Genomic DNA, 22,687 nt, shown 5'->3' with positions numbered 1-22,687 from the left:
TGTCACTTCGCAGCATGAGCGACAGAACCTGCTGGTTAAGAGCCTGCCTTACTAAAAATAATACAAAATTTACCATTTTTCTTTTGCTTGTTTATTCATAAGTGAAAGGAGATAATGAAATGCAACTTACCACAATCATAGATAATGTTATTCTACAACAGAAAATATGAACCTGAAGAATTTTCAGTGTTGCCATTCATAGAAATCACAGTATTGCCAGAATAACAACGCCCCTAAACTCTAAATTAAGGCAGCCAGCAGCAGTCTACTTCCATAACAGTTAAGAGTTTCTGCACTTGTCTGCGCTAAGGGCGAGTCCCATCAACGTGGCAGAAAGAGGAGAATAAATGACTTGACAAACGCTTCGTATAAAGAAACAAGCACATGGTAGCGCATATGTGGATATTTCGATTTATGATGGTCGACATTGCTGCAATATATACAGCATTGATTCTTTATTGAAACAATCATCCAATTAATGATCAATAACGGAAGATGATGATTCGTTGCAAAATGGAAAGAAGAGTTCAACGACGTAGGATTTGTAACAACTGCTAGTTATGAGTAATAAGATAATGATAATTATGCTGTTAGCTTAAGAATATAGAGAAAGAAAGGTACGTGGAATGTTGCAGTCCATCTTCACATAAAATTTGGAAGAATGTTTACTGTTTCTGAAGTTTCTATTGAGGTTCATCCTCATGTCCAGACATGTCTTGATTTTGCCAAACAAACAACTTGAAAAAAAAATGAAATGAAATCTTTGAGTTTTACGTCCCACGGTTATGCCGGTTAGGCTAAAGGAGACGGTGATGATGAGAGATGAGTGAAATGGTGGAATGAAGAAAGTGGGAGGAAACGGGAGAACCCCGAGAAAACCCACGAGCACGATGTTAGTCCACCACAAAGTCCACTTGGCGGGGGCTGGGATCGAACCCGGAACCCCAAACACCAGAGGTGAACAATAAACAACTTGACTGTGCGCTTTATTTGTATAATGAATAAAAAGCACCGGGCAAAACAATCCGTCAGAGGAGCAACAAATCCATTCTCGAATATCGAGTTGAGTTGATTTTGAGTTTAACGTCGCTTTCAGCAGCGAAGCTATATGAGACGGGACCTACTGATTAACGTGGAATCTGAACCACATTAGCTCTCTCCGGGAATCGGACCCAGGTCTCCCACGCCAAAGGCGCGAGCGCTAACCATTTAGCCAGGAAAAAACTCTCTCAAATACTGAATACAGACAAAGTTTAACATCGTATTGCTGGGACGCAGTAACGTCATTTTAGATTTTGCCAGAGGAAGAGGGCGGGGGTCAAAATGTTCCACCGAGATAAGACTTTCTGTTTTTACAACCGATTAAAAGGTATGGACTTCTGAAAGGCAGCGAGGAAAATTGATCCCCTATCCTCCCCAAATAACGCCCCTGCTGCACGCTTCTGGTACGGATTAGCAAATATACATATCTGGGCCAAACACAGTAAGACTCGGCATGCATCGGTCTAATTCGCCGAACTATTTTACACGAGTGAATGGGATACCATCAAATTAGTTTTACGTGATGTGATCAACAGACTCGGCAGCCTTCTCCGAAGGTTCCTATTGGGAAAGACTTAATCGTCAATCGACCATGGATCGAATGACGGAAAGTCGTTTAATGATCAAAGCCCAATTTACCAGCAGCGAACTGACCAAATGCAGAATAAGCTATAAATGACCAAGATCGTTCTCTCTCAATTGTTTTTGATCCGGCTGTCCCTCTGACGTCATGAGTGAGAAGACGGAAGGAACACCCATATTACATGAGGTGGTCAATTACTCCAAGTTGATACAAAGTAATTATTTCCTAACACAACTTATCCAACACAAAGCGACTAGGCTTCCAAAGTAAGCTGCTAGCGTTTGCTGGATGTTACATTCCAGAATTCAAGACGACGAGCTAATGCAAGTCAAAGTACTTACTTACATTACCAATACTTCCTTGTTGCTGTATCATGAATCAGGTAAATGATCGTAGCGGACGATGTCAGGTTGTTTTCGTATGACTGCGAGGATCAGTAAAATACAAATTCGTTGCGAAAGCGTCTGATCTCATCATAAACACACTTACAGACAGCGCTTGTGAGATTTGACAAAGCAAAGCAAGAGGTAAAGGTACTGGAAACTGCTACCACAGTTTTATTACAAAAGCTTTTACAAGTACGAGTATTTCCTTGCAGACAGTAAACACTAGGTGACTAATAAACTCATGTCTTGATATTAAAATAAAGCTGACAACTGGCGACGTCCAGGTGAATGGCTAATGTTAATAACCATCCGGACGATGAACTCCAAATTAGAAGGCTGCTTGGCTCTGCGTTGTTGGGTGACTGATTTCCAAAATGAATAAAGGCTGACGGGTCCCTTGTTCACATCCCGTAACATTAGCACATTTGTAGTGGGGAATGAATTTACCATATGGTAACTGGTACCATTATATGCGTTGTTTTGTCCTCATGCATGATCATTGCGTGATCATATATATATATATATATATATATATATATATATATATATATATATATATATATATAGCCATATCTAATGGCTGAGATGATATTCAGTATCCTAACAATAAGAGATTAACGCTGTTAATAGAAACATTAACCTTACCATCAGACGCAATGCCCATGTTAAGTATTTCACCTTGTGGAGTGCCACCATACCAGTATTTAAGAGTAGTGACTATTGCCGTTACTTTCGCCATTACAGGATATCTACCCAGCAACTCGAACATACGCTTCTGTAAACAACATACATCGAAGATATTAATAAACAAAATATATGGTGGAAACTAAATACACTTGCTTCTATAAAGCATCTTAGTTTATATTATTCAAACCAAATATCTGACTTTATGCAATATTTAATCCTACAGTAGATATTCTGTTGCAATTTATCTACATTTAGATTAAAGTTCCGTAAATTTTACAGTTACGTCACCAAGTGTACCTTTTTCCCTTTAACCTGAAAATTACAGACTATTCACCATATATTGCCCTTGTTGATTCTTGCTCCTCGAAAAAAAAAAAAAAAAAAAAAAAAAAAAGTTGCAACCGTGAAAAGGCAAGAACTAGAAGAAATGAAAAGCAAAGGAATGTATTATAGGTAGAATATAGATTTTGACTGAGAAAACTAAGTATGTGAAGAAAATGGTAGTTTGTAGATAAACGTCAAATGACGTGCGCTTATGGCTGTCGCCCCACTCAAGACAGCTCTGATGGCCTATTCTAGATAAGATACTTTTACTCGAGTGGTGCTTAACATGTATAGTCTTCGTCTACTAAGGTCCAACGATTGTTTCCCCTTACAGCCGGATTCTGGGTTAAAGACTTGGGGACAATGTTGCTAGATAAGACTACAAGCAGCGGATTGGTCGAATTTTTTAAATGTCCTCGCTCAGGTTATTTGCTCCTTTGTTGCCAGATTGGGCTAGAAGTAGCGAATTGGGTGATTTTTAAGTGCCCTCGCTCAGGTTATTTGCTCCTTGGTTGCCAGATTGGGCTACAAGTAGCGGATTGGGCGATTTTTTAAGTGCCCTCGCTCAGGTTATTTGCTCCTTGGTTGCCAGATTGGGCTACAAGTAGCGGATTGGGCGATTTTTTAAGTGCCCTCGCTCAGGTTATTTGCAGGGCACTTAAAAAATCGCCCAATCCGCTACTTGTAGCCCAATCTGGCAACAAAGCATAACCTGAACGAGAGCACTTAAAAAATCGCCCAATCCGAACATCAAGGGCGAACTGAGCTATTGGAATTGCCACTAACAAGGGCAAGTCACCCCTTAAAATCACTGTGGGACTCCCATTCTTGCCTGCAATTTTGTGATCTATGCTTAGGTTTCACTGTTGACTCGCTTCTTCTTTGCTTGATTTTCTCGGAAGTACCGAGATTTTTCCTCTTCACTGGTATTTCGTCTTGGCTATTTCCACCACTGTTCTAATTTGATGACCGCTTTTGTCCATTGGATGCCTGAAACAAGTCTTTTATTGTTCTCTTCATTATATCGTATAATCGCGCCAAAACTACGAATGGCTTACTTTTTAAAAAAGCAAAACATACGAAATACGAATATCACGAAAGAAAGTACTACTACCGCACACGGCACACGTCTTCTTATCTTAAAACCAAGAAGGCAAGTAACAAACTAAATAAGAAATACAAAAGTATTTTTCTATACACGTTCAGATTTTTAGAAAATCAGTACAATATCGGTGATCTACAAAGCATATTTCTACAACCACCGAAGTCTTAGTAGCCGCTCATCTTTTATTTCAGGAAGATGCTGGAGTTGCAGAAATAACCAATTTTCACTTTTATGTTTTTATTGCCTTCTGTCTTTTCTGGCCACGAACCCGTGTTAGTTCTGGTAGAAACAGGAAGAGGCAAAGGGTCGTGTGTTATACATTGAAAGGTCTCTTCTTTTTTTCCTCCACAGAAATGACATGCCATTAACCACCGACGATAAAAGGGAATATGAGAGGTATCGACATTTTCCACATGTTAAGACTATCCTTGTTTTCATAAGGGGCAATCTTCACTCGATTGCGGATTTGGAGCCCATCAAGCAAGAAGTTTACATCAACCTCCTTTAAGAATTTTCTCTTTACACTTGGCGTCACGCATTATAAAATTGTCCTTTCCTTCTTTATTCGGAGGGGAAAAAACAAGTAACCTCGGAGACAAGAAACATTCTCCCAATAATTTTTCATATATCTAATTAAGAATAACATGTTGCTAGGGTTCCCTAAATTATCGTACATTTTAGTATTATCGTGCATAGACTATCGTACATCGTACATGATGCAAAATTATCGTATGATACGATAATTATCGTACATGTTGGCAACGCTGATGGACACTGAAGGATTTTTATACGGGCTGTCCCGGGAGGAAATAGTGTTTCTTTGAGAGGTGATAGGGAAGGTCATTCTAAGCAAAAATATTCCTATGACCATGTGTCCGATTCTTAACGATTTGAGAGCTACCATGTGCTACCATTGTTGATCTTATGTTTGTGACACACAGTGCATTTGAATTGTAGTGGAATGGCCTTTCCAACGATATGCAGCATGTGGCAGTGTTGTCATTTAAAAAAAAAGTTACTGAGGGAAATTGTATGGCGTCCCTCAAATATTTCCCTTTTCAAAACTATTGAAAGATTTGCATGGCAACACTGTCGCCGAGGATACGCGTGGCGCTGCTTTTGTTAAATATATAATGACAGCTGTCTACTAACATTTATCACCACGTTGAAAGAGTTCAAAATGTAGTGGAAGGAAGATGCAAAATAACTACTAATATAATCAATAAAAGGAAAGAATTCTATTAGAATATCAAAAATAAGGATGTTTATTCTAAAGGCATTATGCTTTCTAAGATAGTAACTGAAAAAAAAAAGCACAGTGTAAATGTAAATACATAACATAGCCAAAGTTTAAACAACTACGACTACAGTCTGTGTCTGATGAAGCACCTAGCGAAAGAGGCCAGGAAGAAAGAAAGTATATTACCAGGCTGTCCCAAAAGTTCTGCACCATACAAGAAGAAAAATGAAACGCAAATATCAGAAACAAAGATAAATGTTTATTCAGTAAAGTGCAGGCCATCATGTTTGATGGCCTTCACCCATTTTTCGGACAACAGTTTAATCTGATGGCGATACCAGGTGGTAGGTTTAGAATTTGAAAACTCGCGACAGGAAGCATGCATCTCATCGTGTGAATTGAATTGCCGACCACACAATAAATGTGAGAGAGAGCGAAACAAACCATAACCTGAGGGTGCAACATCTGGACTATAGGCAGCAGTGGCGGCGATTGGACGTTAAAAGTGGGGGGGGGGGCAAGACATGATCTGAATATTTGTATATCAATGTTAGTTTTCCTGGTTGTTTCTAACACTTCGTTGGACGAAAGGTTGTATAAGTAATAGGATACTTTCTTTTTTTAGTTAAAATACTATATCGTATATTAAGTAAATTGACAAGAGCAACGCAAGTAGGTACTAGCCCTTTGTACTCTTAAACAACGAAAGTGTAAGAAGAGATTTGATTCCTTCCTCATGAACATCTTAAAATTCTGTCTGGAAAATTGTGACAGTGGAAGATCTAGCCCGGGGCCGCGGGGCCTAGGCCTGCCTATTTTTTGAGCGACAAAAATAATTTAAGCTATTATTTATATATTTTTGAAAGTTTATAGTAAACATGATATAGACTTCAGACTATCATAGTCTGAAGTCTGACTGCGCCCCCCCCCCCCAGTTTTACCTTCTAGATCCATCTCTGTTGTGTGATCAGATTATTTAATACATTTGCAAAACAAATGAATAGATATGATAATTTTATTCATAGTAATGAATAATGAGGCTTGTATTGAAAAAGCTATATTGAAACTGGATTAATGAACAACTTATATTTTTAATTCCACACATACTATTAAATGTAGATCTATGTTATTACTTTTAGAAAGAGAGTAAATACTACAACCGTATGCTACGTCATTTAAAAAAAAAAATACTTTTGCAGCTTCCCGAAACATACTCGTTGCCATTCAAGGTGACCAGACATCCCTTTTTAGCCGGGACAGTCAAATTTTGTAAAAGTCGTGGAATTCCTTCACTGTTTACTCGGGACTAATGCTCCAACTGAACGTGTATTTTTGCACATGAGTGTTTTGTGGACAAGTGAGAAAAACCAAGTGTCTATAGATACTTTGAAAGCTGTGCTGATCAGTAAGATTAATTTTGATCAGTTTTGCACCAATTTCTACAAACTGTTGAGTGCAAACAAAAAACTAAAGAAGATCCATTCATCCCAAAAATATTAGTGAAAGTTACGCTAGATGATATAGTAAGAATAACAGATATTCAATAATGAGGTAAGTAGTTTATTAGTAGTTAAAAGTGTTGTTGGGTAGTTCTTAAATTAAAAACGCTGTATTATCATTCATAATTGTGTATTTTCTAATTGAAAAGAGTGCTGTCCCAAAATGCAATCTGGAAGTCCGATACTTACCCATCTTCGTCGCCGATTCGTATGAGTCCCGTTTTTGCAAGTACAAATTCTGATCAGTGTTCACTTCCTTGGAACACATCAAAACACAACAATAGTTAGAATCACTCCACACTACAGTCATACAAAATAATTCTAAAACCTAGAATTATATCGAATTCAGTAAATTTAATTGTACGATTATATACACTCGTACACCCTAAACACGCCACTTAACTCGTATATTACTCTGCAAAACAATGGGAAAGAGAAGTTGTTTCTTATTACTCACTTTTAATTCAATATTCCTTACTATTAGAAAGAAGAAAAGACATTTTAGGAACTGTCAATTTTTGTGCAATTTAAGAATAAGTTCTGAAAGACTTTTTTTTTTTTTCGGAATGTTCTCTGAATTAGTTTCAAAGCGGCTGACTAATATATCGAGAGCCCTCGTAAGAAGAAATGAAAGTACACTGGAATTGTTGCACTCCAATAGGTTAATTTTTGGACCATTTTTCGTGGCAATTAAAACGCAATTCCTGTAGCTTTCTTAACTTCACGGGCGCAACGGCAACTGTTATGTGTCACATTTTTTCTCTATGAACCAGTAATACATACAAAAACTTTACATTTCCAAAAGAAACTATATACATTAATGGGACACTTCAAAAAAGTGGGGGGGGGGCAACTGCCCCCCTTTGCCCCCCCCCTAATCGCCGCCCATGATAGGCAGGATGAGGTAACAACTCAAACCCGTCAAGTTCAGCCAGGGTGTTGGTCACACTTCAAGATCGATGACTCGGAGCATTGTCAATTTGCAGCAATAACCTCTTCCTCCTCGTTAATGTCGGATATTTCTCGTTCAGAATGGCATACACTCGGCGTAATTATTCAGAATACAGTTTATCTGTTACAGCACGTCCCTCTGGAACAAACTCAAAATGAATTATCCCGTCAATATTCCACTAAACACACAACATAAGCTTTTTCCCAAATCTGTCCTGCTTCACATTGGGTAGGGATTTCTGTCCTTTTTCCATCCACTGTTTACGTGTGTCAGGACTTTCCAGAAACACTCACTTCTCATCTCCCGTCACAATTCTCCACAAACAAAGATCGCTTTTTTTAAGGCTGAGAAATTGTTACTCTGTGCTGGGTCTGCTCCTCTGTCAGCTTATGGGGAGTTTGTCGGGGCTGTTTATTGACGTAATCGATGTCATGCAATCGATGGTTTACTGTCGATTTGGATGTCCCAACCACTCTTGCTAACACATGTGTACTCGATTTTGGTTCAGTACTCACAACATCTTCCAGAGGGCCGCTAATGTCCTTCGGAAGTCTATCCTTGCCTGGCTTGTCCGCAAGACTTAAATCACCCGAAGTAATTTTTTTGAATCAACGGGCATCTGTCGATCGATTCAGTACTGCTTTGTTCTCTACACGGAAAATTTCCTCCGCTGCAACTTTTGCAGTTATTCCTTTTATCCACAAAAATCGTAGCACAGCTCGAATTGCAATTTGGTCCTCACTCATGTTGCCCTGTTTGATTTTACAGGGACATTCGCTACACACGCAGTACTTGCCTTCACTTGACCCCACGAACCGTCCTCTATGCCAGTGGTTCTCAACCTAATTCCATTTTATTACATCCTCTTGCCAGCGACCCTTATAATTTTTGGCTTGTAATAAGCTTGTGTGGGAATTTTAATATACCTATAGCGGAGATTTCACGATATCCATCTATTTCTATAAAAGTAAAATCCATTTCTTGTATATAGTGGATACAGTAACTTCCCTAAAAGCGGATGAATTAAAACCAAATTTGGTCAGTTCATTCATATTACAAATATCGAATCCGGTCCGTCATACTGTTTGAAAATAGAGGCCGTTTGAAAATTTTAAAACTTCATAACTCCCTTAATTTTGGTTAAAAAACTTAGACACTTGTTTAAAAAGTTATTGAGTATTTTAATTTTCGAGACGCCGCCACTTTGAGTTAACTCGTATTGTTGTAAATTTGGTACATTGTTCTGCATGTGTTCAGTATCATCAAAACCTGTTAAAAGCAAGTTTATACATTTAAAAATTAGGAAATAAATAAAATCCCACACCAAAAATCTACCTCCATGGTGGCCAGCTTGTTGGAAAAAATGCTCACACGCATACGTATCTCACTAAATTTCAATTTTAATTGTATTTCAATATGCAGGTTTTGTTGCATTTGTATTTTTTCTGATATTTCAATATGCAATTCTCTTTAGTTTCATATCGTACCTCTTTCATTTAAATTAATTTTTAAACAATTCTGCACCCGTTGAAAATGTTTAGTAGACCTAATTTTTTGTTCTTAACACTATGTATAAAAATGAAAATGGGCCTGTCAGAACAAAATTCAAAATAATATTTAAAAATACTTTCCGGTATTCGAATCTAATTATATTTATCTCTTCCGCTCATCTTCGCGACTCGATAAAACCCTCTCGCGACCCATAGGTTGAGAAACCCTGTTCTATGCCTGCTAACAGTTGTCATTGGTGGTGCCACCTATCCTCCCAAAGTTTCGTCTCATGTAGGTCAGTGTGCTAATGGTGCAGGATTTGTGGGACAGCCTGGTAATTATAGCATACAGAATAACTAAATTTCAAACACATGTACGGGTTGGCTCTACCATATGTGCAACACGTGCATTTGCACGAGGCAGAAGTTTCGAAGGGCGGCAAAATCTACCATTATTTAAAATAAATATTTCTTGTTGGAAACAGACTTCAAGATGATGGTTATTAAATTTACTAAGCTTACCTTCTATTTGAATACTACATTCATAAATCATGTTTAGGCCTCATTAGTTTAAGGTTACATGGACATTGCTAAAGCAAATGGTCGAATGCAAGAATACAATTCTCGAACAGTAGCGAACACAAGTTTCATTTAGTTAGTTATCACAATTTTGATATGAAAATTAGTCTTGTCTTTGTCACAAACAAGTTCCTTATCATTGAAGGTGGAAATAAGTTTCTCTTTTTTAATTTTTTTTTTAACAGATGAAGAAGGAAAGTCCAGAAATAAAGATAAAAGAGCTATACTATTTTCAGTTCCAATCTACGGTTCAAGGACATCCACCCTGCTCCGAGCTTTCCTCTTTCTCACCCCCACTCCGATGGATTCCCCTTACAGTATTAGAAAAAAAAAAATAAGCAGGATAACCAATGAATGGGCAGAAGGCAGAGGAAGGAGTAACTTGTAATTTTTCGGCAACATGGTTGCTAGGTGTAGGGTGCGTGTTGAAGAGTGCAACCTCGGTGTGCCAATCGCTTACTGGAATTGTGTGCTTGCAACTGAGGAACAGTTTATTTATTTGAATAGTGTGTGAGGAAGATATTCTTTGATATGCCACCAAGAAAGAGGGATCTGAGACGACTGCAAAGGAGGTAATATTCAAAGTTAATACATATTTTAAGTCTCTGGAAAATTGCTAGGAAAGAAAAAGGAAATAGCGTTGAACTAGATTAGTAAGTAATTGAAATACATTTGAGACGTGAATTTCGGAAAAATAAAAATTATTAAACCCATCCTTCCTTCAGCAGTACGCAGAATCGATTTCTAGTGAATGAACACTTCCATGATAACAGAGAGAAATCGATGTTAAGTCAATAAGAAAATAAAACTAAATAAATTCAAATTAAAAGTTATATCATTATGTAAATACGGGATACGCACCAAAGCTCGAAAACTTAATACACTATTACTCCTATATAATCAGCACGTATCAAGCAATTATTGATGGAGCTCCTTCGTGGCTAAGCGGTTAGCGTACGCGCCTTTGGCGTGGGAGACCCGGGTTCGATTCCCGGTGGGAGCTCATGTGGTTCGGTTTCCACGTTAATCAGTAGGTTCACGTCTCATATAGCTTCCCTGCTGAAAGGGACGTAAAATTCAAAATCAACTCAAATCAACTGCAATCGTTCAGCTTTCATTTGAGGGGATGGAAATCCCAGACTCCTGAACAACTATGTCACTAGAGTAAAGTGAGGAGTGTATTTATCTTACAGTGAACTGCTCTGATGCCAAGTGTCCTAACTCCAAAATTGAAAGTTTCCAGGAGTGAAAGTTGAAGTTCAATATCTTATGAACAATCCATAAGTATTTCTTTTCTGTTGGGAACCAAAAGCATAACTATCGTATTTAGTTTATTGTTTTATAATTTAGTGTTTACAAAAATTCTAAAAATATTTATCTATAGCAGTGAAAGGTACCTATCTGTACTAGTTCTTGGCATCCAAGCAGTCCATTTATTGTAATATACTATGTAAAATAGCCTCGTATCATAATATGTAATGAACAACAAATGTTACATTATACTGTACAGAGTGGTCCAAAAGTAGGTATACAGTCCTGTGTGTTTTATATATGTAGGTCTCTATACCTACTTTAGGGCCATTCTGTATATTATCCGTAACTCGTGATACGCTGCAACACATTAAAGCCTCAAAATATTTGGAGAAATGAATGATACAAACGTTATGTAGCCCTATTGCCTTCATGGGAACGAAAACGGGACAGGATGTTTGGGCGCGGACGTTTTGGCGCTGCCGTTTGGGCGCCGGACGTTTCGGCGCAAAGCCGTTTAGGCGCCAGACGTTTCGGCGCGAGGTACATAGTAAAAATCACAATTTACGACATATAAAGTAAGCTAGGCACTGAAAACTAAGCGCCAATCAAGATATATACATTTCCTACACTTCTATCTTTATCTCACCTCATTTATCTGTATATTTTCTATGTCTATCTTATTTATTCATCTAAATTAAATAGTCTAATGCGTTTGTGGTATTTGTTGCCTAACCTCGTCATGGATTGATTTTTCACTTGTTCACGGTTCTTGTACTTCTGATCTAATTTTTGTATTATATAAGAAAGCTAGGAAATAAAGGAATCAGACGAACTGTTAATTTTCTTAATGTTAATTAAAACATATTGATTTAATTTTTGTATTTTTTTAAAGAAAGTTAATAATTACATATTTATGAATATTAAAATTTGTTTTCTTTCGTATTACGTTTGCCAAACTCTTCTCTTCCTTAAGTCCAATAAAGAACTACCAATAAAAGATTGCAGCGTAGTCGCTAACACTCTCGCCTTCGGTGCGATCGGTCCCGGGTTCGATTCCCGGTGGGGGCACTCGGTCGAAAAAGTGTAACACGCTCTTTCAGGCCAGCCACCCTGAATGAGGTTTTCCTGGGTTTTCTTCATTCACATCAGGCAAATGCCGGGGTGGTACCTAATTTATAGGTCCAGGCCGCTTCCTTCCTTCCCTTTCCCCGGATAGTGTGCTCCCTCAAACGTGACGGGCTAAATGGCCTTAGATGCTGAGAGCCCAGAAATCTAAAAATCCTATATCCTAATCGAGTTGAGGGAAAGATATTTTGCATACATGGTGTCTAAGACATATTTTGCATACAGGATGTCTAACACATTGAGTTTAGGAACTGTAGTATGCCGTATTTCTGGTATCACTTTTTTTTTATTAACATTCCAATATGAAAATCAAAACTTAACACACATTTTTTTCGTCCCATTGTAAGCATTTAATCTGCATTAAAGAAAGTGGCGAAAGAAAAAAAAAAAACAACGATTTCAAAGTGAAAAATAATAGTTAAGTGTACATATATTGGTCATTTAGCCACTAGAAATGTGTTTGACATTCACACTTATTGCGTAACTACAGCAGAAGGCCTGCTTTAAGTTTTTTAATGGAATAGGCTCACTATGTATGTAATGCAGTCAATCATATGTAGTCTGGTTGACTTACATTTGGCTTGAAAAGTTATGAAATAAAAAGCACACTTAACTTTCGTTGAAACTTAAATTTACAAAATTTAATTGTTAATTCAGTTTTTATAATTTTGAAATTCCAGTATTTCTAGTATGTAAAACAAAATCCAGTATAATTCAAGGACTTCCACTACAGTAGACACCTTGTGATATCTTGATTCGAACTTAGTACTCACCGCCTAACATAACGACTTTTTAACTCGCGCCCAAACGTCTGGCGCCCAAATGGCTTCGCGCCCAAACGTCCAGTGCCCAAACGGCGGGCCCCAAACGTTCGCGCCCAAACGTCACGTACCGAACGAAAACACAATAATTATAGCCCAGATAACACGTACGTGTACGGCACCTGTGCACAATCCCTGCATAAGCCGTACATGTGCATTTGTGTGGATGATGTACACATACATTAACCCGTGCTTAAGCCGTACATGTGAATTTGCGTGGATGAAACACACATACATAACCCGTGTATGTGCACATGTGCATTTGCGTGGGTAATGCACACGTACACAACCCGTGATTAAGTCCTGCGTGTGCACATGTGCATTTGCATGCATGAAGCACACATTTATATAACCCGTGCCTAAGCCATTATATTCACATGTGCATTTGCGTGGATGAAGCACACGTACATAACCCGTGCTTAAGCCGTTATGTGCACATGTGCATTTGCATGGATGAAGCACACATTTATATAACCCGTGCTTAAGCCGTTATGTACACATGTGCATTTGCGTGGATGAAGCACACGTATATAAGCCGTGATCAAGGGTGCCCATGTTGTGGTTTCCAAGGGGAGGGCAAGTATAAGCGACGTTTCAGAAATAGTTTCAAATTTTGCTGTAACTAATGTAAAAATTCTATTGGATATTCGATATTCTGAAGTACAATTTCCTCTAGGGGGCGAGCGCCCCACTTTCCCCCCTGATGGGCGCCCTTGTCCGTGATTAAGTCTTGCATTTGCGTGGATGAAGCACATTTGAATAGGTTACTGCACATGTGTATGACACGTCCATAATACCGTGCAAGTGTATACTTTTACTTTCATTCTCCTAGTATTGAATACATGCAATATGGCTATAGTATTTTTAATTGAAAATTGTCGTTTTTCCTCCAGCCGGTGTTATAGAGACTTATCGACGAATGACAGCTGAATGACTGTAAAAACTCCTGACGTCCGCTGAGCTAGGATATAAGATCAACAGGTGGCAGCACTGTACTGATGTAACTACTGTCAGACAGTTCGTAGGTTTACAAAATTATTTCCGTGACCGATTACAGCAGAACATGTTGCGTTATTTGTTACTTGGCAACTAAAGTACCTAAGGCTTTGCTCATTGCAAATAATAAACTCCAAAAGTAAAATTCTCACTGACAATTATTAGTTACTTCCGATATACTTGGAAGGTGATGGATGGTACATGGGACTTCTTTATAAAGTCTTCTCCGTCTTCCTATCACATACCTCCGCTTCATCTATAACTTTCTTACCAATCATCTGACTTATGCCTACAGTGTATCTTATCCCATATTTCTTCATAGTGGCGTCCTCCAAGGCTCCGCCTTATCACCGCTTTTATATTTGCTCTATGTCACTGACATGCCGTCATTACTTATAAATGTCCACACTTTCCGGTATGCCGATAACACGGCTTTTTTGGCATTAGCTACGGCCATCTCCCAAATAAACACTGCGATGAATGAAGCCATTCGTCGGTTTAGCGACTGGTGTCGGACGTGGCGTTTAACAATAAACCTACCAAAACTCAAGCAATAGTCTTTATCCCACCAAAACGTCGATCAAGGGTTCATCGAAACCTAGCTCGTTTTGCCCTTACAGTAAACGATACTGACATACACCATTCGAAAACAGCGACCTACTTGGGTATCACATTTGATCACCATCTTACATGGCGTCTACACCTCGCTACGGTCGTAAACAAAGCCAAAAACAGACTAAATTTACTTAAAAGTCTCACTGGTACAACGTGGGGTCTCCGTTCCTCTAAACTCATCAACACGTATGTCTTCCTCCGTCCCGTTCTTACGTATGGCTTCACCGCATGGATATCAGGAAGCGCGAAATACTACGAAAAGCTCTTAATAATGGAACGACATGCTCTTCGCCTAGCATACCGCATTAAATTACCGAGTCTAACCCGTGAACTATACGACCGCATTACATTTCCGCACCTTCTCTACCACCTCGAAGCCCTCCGACTCAAATATATCAACCAACGCTATGACAGTGAACATGCTTTTCTTCGAAACAGTTTATAACGACGCTCCCTACATACAAAACCACCGCCATGCACCTACACCTCTCTCATTGCTTTTCGAACTGTATAAATATACTGTTCCTCCAGATCATCCTGACTATGACCTCATCCGCATGCTCAGCACGTCAACATCCCGGCGCATATATATCACCTTCATACCATGCACAGTAAATCCGCTTGTTACTAACAGGGTCTCCTTACGTATCTCATCACAGAAAAAAAACCAGCATTCACAGCCCCTCATTCTCATTTCCTTTCGCAATTACTCCTAAACAGCATATCCATTCCCAGACCCCCGAACTGTCTATGCTGATTATAAAGATATGCTTATCAATACTAAATGAAGTTAATAAATGTCTCTTTGTCCAGCAAAAATTCTTCTTACTGCATGATTATATGAAATCTCTTTCCCTAGTAGCCCTCGCAATGGGTGCTAGCTACTCCGTAGCTAGCTGGCAAAAAAAAATGGTGTTATACCGGTATAGATGGTGTTACTGCGTAAGGCACCAAATATATAAACTTTTTCGTTGCATCATGAATATGCTTTTACATCACCTCTGCACTACCAGGAAATCACCTGTGTCCTACATGTAAGTCATGTAGGTACTGCGTGTAAATCATCTCTGTCCTACATGTAAATCACCTGGGAACTGCTTGTAAATCACCTGTGTGCTAAGTGTAAATCACCTCTGTCCTACATGTAAATCACCTGTGCTCTACATGTAAATCGAATAAGTGCTAGTTGTAAATCAACTGTGCGGTAGATGTAAATCACTTGTGCAAGACGTGTGCATCGCACATGTACTGCGCACGTGAAGATGATGAATAGGACCTGTGACGCTTATGTGCATCACATGTACAGGCGTGCATTTATACAGACGAGGCACATGTTGCATCCGTGCAATTGTATATGTACTATACGGGTACTGTACATGCATTGTGCTGACTGGGAGCTATGTTAAATTACTATAGACTGCCAATTGCCATTCAGAGAATTTATGAAGTTCACTTTATCGCAGTGTTACTCGACGCAAATTCGAGTCGAGATTCGAGACATGTCTCGACTCGTGTGCATCCCTAGGAGGGAAATAAGTGATTGCGTGGGGAGACGATGTTATGACCTTGAAGCGCAAATTCGAAATGAAAATACTTTAGTTGCACTGGAACTGCAAACTGAAATATTGAGATTGAAGCTCGATATTGAATTCTATAAAAAGAAGTACCATCTCGCGTCTGCAGGTATGTTTACTTTATCTTTCACTAACATAATAAATTATTATTTAAAGAAATAACGGAGACAAGGAGATTGTATTTGTAGTGTTTAGGCCTTTCTGAGTGCGAGTGCATTTTTCCTTGCCTTCGTTGTTCATGATGGGGTGGCATGCTCAAAATCGTGACTTTTAAGATTTGTTCTTTCTGGAGAAAGGGAGCGGCAAATTATGCCATTGCACGGAGCGGCAAATTGCCTAGGGGCGGCCCTGCACATATATCATAAATATTTCATGTAATTTATTATTGTCTTACGATACGAAAGATATATTTATTATTATTATTATTATTATTATTATTATTATTATTATTATTATTATATGGGACTTAGTAACTATTGGAAATGTTTAACAACTCAGACATTTTCACTTGTTTTCTACCAAGAAATACAACAGAAATTATAACGTATTTCGTACTTCTAATGACTGTTATGCAGGACCTTGGAAAAGGTAAAATTCGCGAAAGTTTCAATTATTTTAGGAGACGTCACTGTAGAAAGAAATATATTCTTTCACTCTTTCGAGTTTCATGCTTCTAAATTTAAAATCACAATTTATCTGTGTTTAGTAAATTAATAAATACTCTGCATTAACATATCAAATTTGAAATGTCTTGTAGATTCAGAAGACATCACTATGAAAAACATATCTTCTGCATTGTCTTGGACTTTAGGCTTTTAAACCTGAAATCAGATATTGTCTTTTTCATTTAGAACTAGTTAAGGTCACTTTTATCGTCCTAAGGGGTCCTATGATGAAAAAACAAGGCACTATACACCTGTGAACTTGGGCTACCCGACTGAAATCTGTTGGGGGTCAGAAATTAAGAATGAACAACCATTTTCTTTCATTATAAAAAAAACTTTAAAAATAAAAAAATATTAACCGATTTCAGTAAAAGCGCTAAAAGTAGAAAATAATAAAAGTGTTAACAGCAGAAAATAATACGATGATCGGAAAATAAGGTTACAAAGCCTGCAGTGAAATGTGTAAATATTTCATAGAACCAATACAGCGACGATATAGTACATACATTACTTTTTGACATCGTCTCCATATTAATTGAAGCATTTGTCGCATCGTGGGATTAGTTTGAAGATCACCTCCTGGGAAAAATCCCGTCCTTGCATGTTGAGCCACGTTGTCACGAAGTGTTTCACCTCCTCACCTGAAGCGAAGCGACGGCCTCCTAGGTGCTTCTTTAAGTGCGGGAACAGGTGAAAGTTGCTTGGAGCGAGGTCCAGGCTGTAGGAAGGGTGATCGATGATGTACCAACGAAACTGCTTCAACAGTGTGGTGGTCTTCTGGACTGTATGCGGGTGCGCGTTGTCATGAAGAAAGATGGCACCCTCGGTGCGAAGTCCTGGCCAAGGTACTCGAACTGAATTTCAGCCGCAGTTACAAATTTCGCCCACTAATCAAATTATTGAGCGGACTTCCTCACGAGACCAGTTTTCCAAACGAGTCGCCATTTGCGTTTACATACAACTAGCGACGTAGGTGGAGGGTAGCTGAAACTGCACGGTCGCTAACTCCATGTATTACAATTATCTCACACTCCTCATTCCTCTATAACAGACGAAACTCCAGAAACATAACTTTGTAACCTTAGTTTGTATTCTTCCCTTGCAATAAGGGCTTAAAAGCTGAAAATATTTCATTGCCTGTATCTATATTGCAATCTCCCACGTGATGTATGTAAACAACTCTTCACGCCAGTGTTTACAAACACCACCACATGGTTTTACCAAGAGGATTCCACACACACCAGATGGATCTACAGACGACAGGCTTCTGGCCCCTCCCACGAAGCAGACGATGTCAAAGGAGCAACAGCACCACCGCCACCAGAGAAACCCTATAAATTGGCTGGTCGACGGCAATTCGGTACCAGTCTTCTGGTGTCCCTCCTACTGTTTGCCACAGAACATTAGGATTAACCTAACCCAAGGCCTCTAGTCTGCCTCTAGTCTGCCTCTAGTCTATCCCTGGCTCTGTGTGGGAATCCTAACAAACAAACGCTTAGCCTGCAACGGGGCTCTGTTGGCCACTTAACCATCCCTCTGCTTGCCACGGAGCATTGGGTCCCTAACTCCACTCTGCTTATCCTGCTGCAGGGCTCTGTAGAGATCCTGTCTACGGCTTTACGGTCAAAGACTACCTGTAACTAACCTTGCAAACTTGGAGAGATTATTTGTACAGTATTTTGTAAAAATACTTTTAATAGAAATTTTATAATAAAAGCCGGTAGTGGGAGTCGATTCCGGACACTCTTTTAATTAACGCTCTACCTATACCTATATGAGACAAAGTTTTACAATATATATAAAAAATGAAGTCTGTGCCAAGCCAAATAAATTGGTACGTGGTGAAATTTCCATTCAAACTAATTTTATATTAAACATTAATTTGTTTAGTTTGGCAACTTCACATTTTTGTATAGATAATGGTAATGAATTATTTTCAGCCTTTAAGTGGTTATTATTATTATTTTCTATTTTTACCTGTTTTATCATTTTATACTTTTAGTGCTTTTACTATTTTCTATTTTTAGCGCTTTCATGATTTTTCTGCTTTTAGCTCTTATTTCTACTTTTAGCCCTTTTATTATTTTCTACTTTTAGTCTTTTATTATTTTCTACTTTTAGCTCATTTATTATTTTCTGTTTTAGCCCTTTTATTATTTTCTGCTTTTAGCCTTTTATTATTCTCTACTTTTAGTCTTTTTATTATTTTTACTTTTAGCCCTTTTATTATTTTTTACTTTTAGCTCTTTTATCATATTCTACCTTTTAACTCTTTTATTATTTTCTACTTTTAGCCCATTTATTATTTTCTGTTTTAGCCCTTTTATTATTTTCTACTTTTAGCTCTTTTATTATTTCCTACCTTTTAGCTCTTTTATTGAAGTTGGTTAATTTTTCTCTGCTTTTTAGCGCTTTCTTGAAGTCGGTTATTTTCTTTTAAGTTTATTTATTTTGTCCAATATTTCGTTATCCCAGTATACCTAAACTAACGGTAGGACACTAACTTCCTATCAAATGGATTAGCCTACAAAATACGTAACCATATTACGTATATAAATCGGTCTACGGGTTATGGAATTCTGTTGAGGAATTTCATAGTCTAATTCTTCAAAGACTTCCAGCAGATCATGATAAAGTTTATATGGAATCACCGTGTAAGCATTCTTTCAAACAAACAACTAATCCAAAAAGCATCATCAAAGTGCACCTGTGTTGACGTTATACATGATCATATACACAGTTATGGTATGAACACTGCCAACCACTGAGCTGTTTCAAGGTCTAGCTCCAAAGACTGTTAATTACGCTTTTCACACTAGATCTGTTGAGGTTTCATAGCCCAACTCCAAGGAGTAGTTAATTACGCTTTTCATACTCCACGTGTTGAGGTGTTTTATGATGTAGCTCCAAAGACGGGTTAATTACCATTTTCATACTAGATCTGTTGAGACGTTTCATAGTCCAAGAACTACTTAATTACCATTTTCATACTAGATCTGTTGAGATGTTTCATAGTCCAACTGCAAGGAGTAGTTAATTGCGCTTTACATATTCCACGTGTTGAGGTGTTTTACAATCTAGCTCCAAAGACGAGTTAATTACGCTTTTCACACTAGATCTGTTGAGGTTTCATAGCCCAACTCCAAGGAGTAGTTAATTACGCTTTTCATACTCCACGTGTTGAGGTGTTTTACGATGTAGCTCCAAAGACGAGTTAATTACGCTTTTCGTACTAGATCTGTTGAGATGTTTCATAGCCCAACTCCAAGGACTAGTTAATTACCATTTTCATACTAGATCTGTTGAGATGTTTCATAGTCCAACTGCAAGGACTAGTTAATTACGCTTTTCATACTCCACGTGTTGAGGTGTTTTACGAGGTAGCTCCAAAAACGAGTTAATTACGCTTTTCATACTATATATGTTAAGATGTTTCATAGCCCAATTCCAAGGACTAGTTAATTACGATTTTCATACTCTACGTGTTGAGGTATTTTACGATCTAGCTCCAAAGACTAGTTAATTATGCTTTTCATACTACACCTGTTGAGGTGTTTCATGATCTAGCTCTAACGACGTTAATTACGCTTTTCACACTACACATATTGAAATGTTTTCTTGGTCTAGCTCTAGACTAGTTAATTACGCTTTTCAGACTACACATATTGAAGTGTTTTCTTGGTCTAGCTCCAAAGACTAGTTAATTATGCTTTTCACACTACACCTGTTAAGGTATTTCATGGCCTAGCTCGAAAGACTATCAATAAATCCTAAGGAAATGTATGTGGGACCAGCGGAAAAGTATGCGCTTTCAAAGAGGAATCATTACGTAGGAAGGGGCCTCATTGTCCTCCCCTCATTCAAATCATTCATTGAACCTCATGCGAGGAGGGCTGAGCCACCCAATATATATTTAGAACCTTCTCCTTTCAAAAACCTCTGGTGCTTGGGGTCCCGGGTTCGATCCCAGCCTCCGCCAAGTGAACTTTGTGGTGGACAAACACCGTGCTCGTGGGTTTTCTCGGGGTTCTCCCGTTTCCTCCCACTTTCTTCATTCCACCATTTCACTCATCTCTCATTATCACCGTCTCCTTTAGCCTAACCGGCATAACCGTGGGACGTAAAACTTAAAGATTTCATTTCATTTTCCTTTTCCTTTCAAAAACCACGTCAACGCTAAACACAATGTTATTTCTACTTAGGTAGATTCGTAACAAGTTAGTACTTTCAACCACATCTTTCCCAACTTTGATTCTTTCGGTAGTATACACTGTTGTTTTGAAAATTGCAGTACCAGGAAAGAAAATGGAGAATACACTAATGTCATTGGATGTGTACTGGAGAATGTGACGTGAAAATTATTTCGATTTCAGCGGGATGATGAATGCGTCAGTCCATCAATGTCCTCGATTCAATGTTGTGATGATGCTGTGAGAGATCCGAGAGAGGTAATGCAGTATGGACAAATGAACAGAAGAGGTGTTGGAAGATGCCACTATGACTCGTCGACTTGGAAAAGATGCAATAAAAACACGACTGAATTCCAACGGAGCCGCAAAATCGGCCAACGGGAAGGCAGCTTCTCGTTCCTCGGAATTAATGTGCACATAGGGCATGCTCTTATGACAGTGATGTGCATGTGGAAGCAATGGTCAGAAAAGAACCGTACTCAGCAATGATCGGCCAGTGAATCACACAATAATACCATATAGAGTGACTACCATCTTGTTCGCTTGTCTGTGACGAACCATCCAGTGTGATCTAGTGTTAGCTTGATGCTTGATTATCATTACAGTTCTGAACTTGTCTGCATGAATGGTTTGGCTGCGTCTACTGAATGCGAGCTAGCGGTTTCCATGCCTCTCAGGTTATAATGGACACGTGAACACAGGCGCTGTTTCCGGACAAGCTTCTCTTCAACCTGCTCCACAGTGATGACCACATACGCATTAGACGCTATCGAGGTAAGTTCAGTTTATCAGCATATATGGTGGAAAGTCAAAATGTTATGGGGTAGAGATTCTTTGAATACAGCTCGTGATCACACTATTACTCATTGAGGGCGAACTCATCACTGACTGCTACATCATAAAAGTCCGAAAGGCCAAGATCATATTCCGACAACTTTGAACGCCACACTTCAGCAAGGCAATGGGCAAAGACATGTATCCTATAATGTACAAGCCTTCTTCGACAAACTATTTGTACCGCTGCCTTCTTGGTCTACTCGGTCACCTGATATGTATCCTATTGTATGTCCATTCTGTTGATCGGTACAATCGTGCAGAGAACAGCGCCTTTGTCTTTTATATTTACATTCAACCAGTGCGGTGGACCATTCAGCACAAACAAAATCTATGTCTGTTTGATACATTGTCACGATGAATAGAAACTGTGATTGCAGTACTTGGAGGCTTCACGCCATACCGATTTATTAAGACGAGGTTATTCAGTTCAGAAATCTTAATTTCTGTATAATAATAACTAGTGGCATGACAGCCCTTCGCGGAGCTAAGCCTCTTCTAACGCCATCTGTTAGAGACGAGTGGAACACGTGGTCAGCGCGTCGCGTAACCTTGCCTCTAACACGCGTATCACTGAGCTTTCTGTGCTTAGTAGCCGTAACGTCTTCATTCACGTGACTCCCCAGTTTGACTCAGAGACTGGGTGGGTGCTGAAAATGAAGTAGAACCTGACGCTAGACGGACGTGAGCCAACGCTCTAACTACCTGACCGCCTTTTCCCTTCAAT

At 38.8% G+C, this 22,687-nt stretch overlaps 2 protein-coding genes across 2 annotated transcripts in view; one reads left to right on the top strand and one right to left on the bottom strand.

Annotated features, from left to right (window-relative positions):
• LOC145693702 (putative malate dehydrogenase 1B) overlaps positions 1–22,687 on the bottom strand; it is a 97,578-nt gene that overhangs the window by 8,462 nt on the left and 66,429 nt on the right. The window contains exon 4 of the mRNA XM_081769974.1: positions 2,656–2,785. Within this exon, the coding sequence (XP_081626100.1) occupies positions 2,656–2,785 (130 nt within the window). The remainder of the gene's footprint in view (positions 1–2,655; positions 2,786–22,687) is intronic.
• Positions 10,295–22,687, top strand: part of LOC145693703 (opsin-1-like) — a 137,182-nt gene continuing 124,789 nt past the window's right edge. The window contains exon 1 of the mRNA XM_081769975.1: positions 10,295–10,458. The gene's annotated coding sequence lies outside the window, so the exon portion shown is untranslated. The remainder of the gene's footprint in view (positions 10,459–22,687) is intronic.

The sequence above is a fragment of the Thermobia domestica genome, chromosome 8 (genome assembly GCF_964235325.1).
Source record: "Thermobia domestica chromosome 8, izTheDome1.hap1.1, whole genome shotgun sequence".
Lineage (NCBI taxonomy): Eukaryota > Metazoa > Arthropoda > Insecta > Zygentoma > Lepismatidae > Thermobia > Thermobia domestica.
The sequence above is the reverse complement of the archived record's forward strand: the minus strand, read 5'-3'. Positions and strand labels throughout refer to the sequence as shown.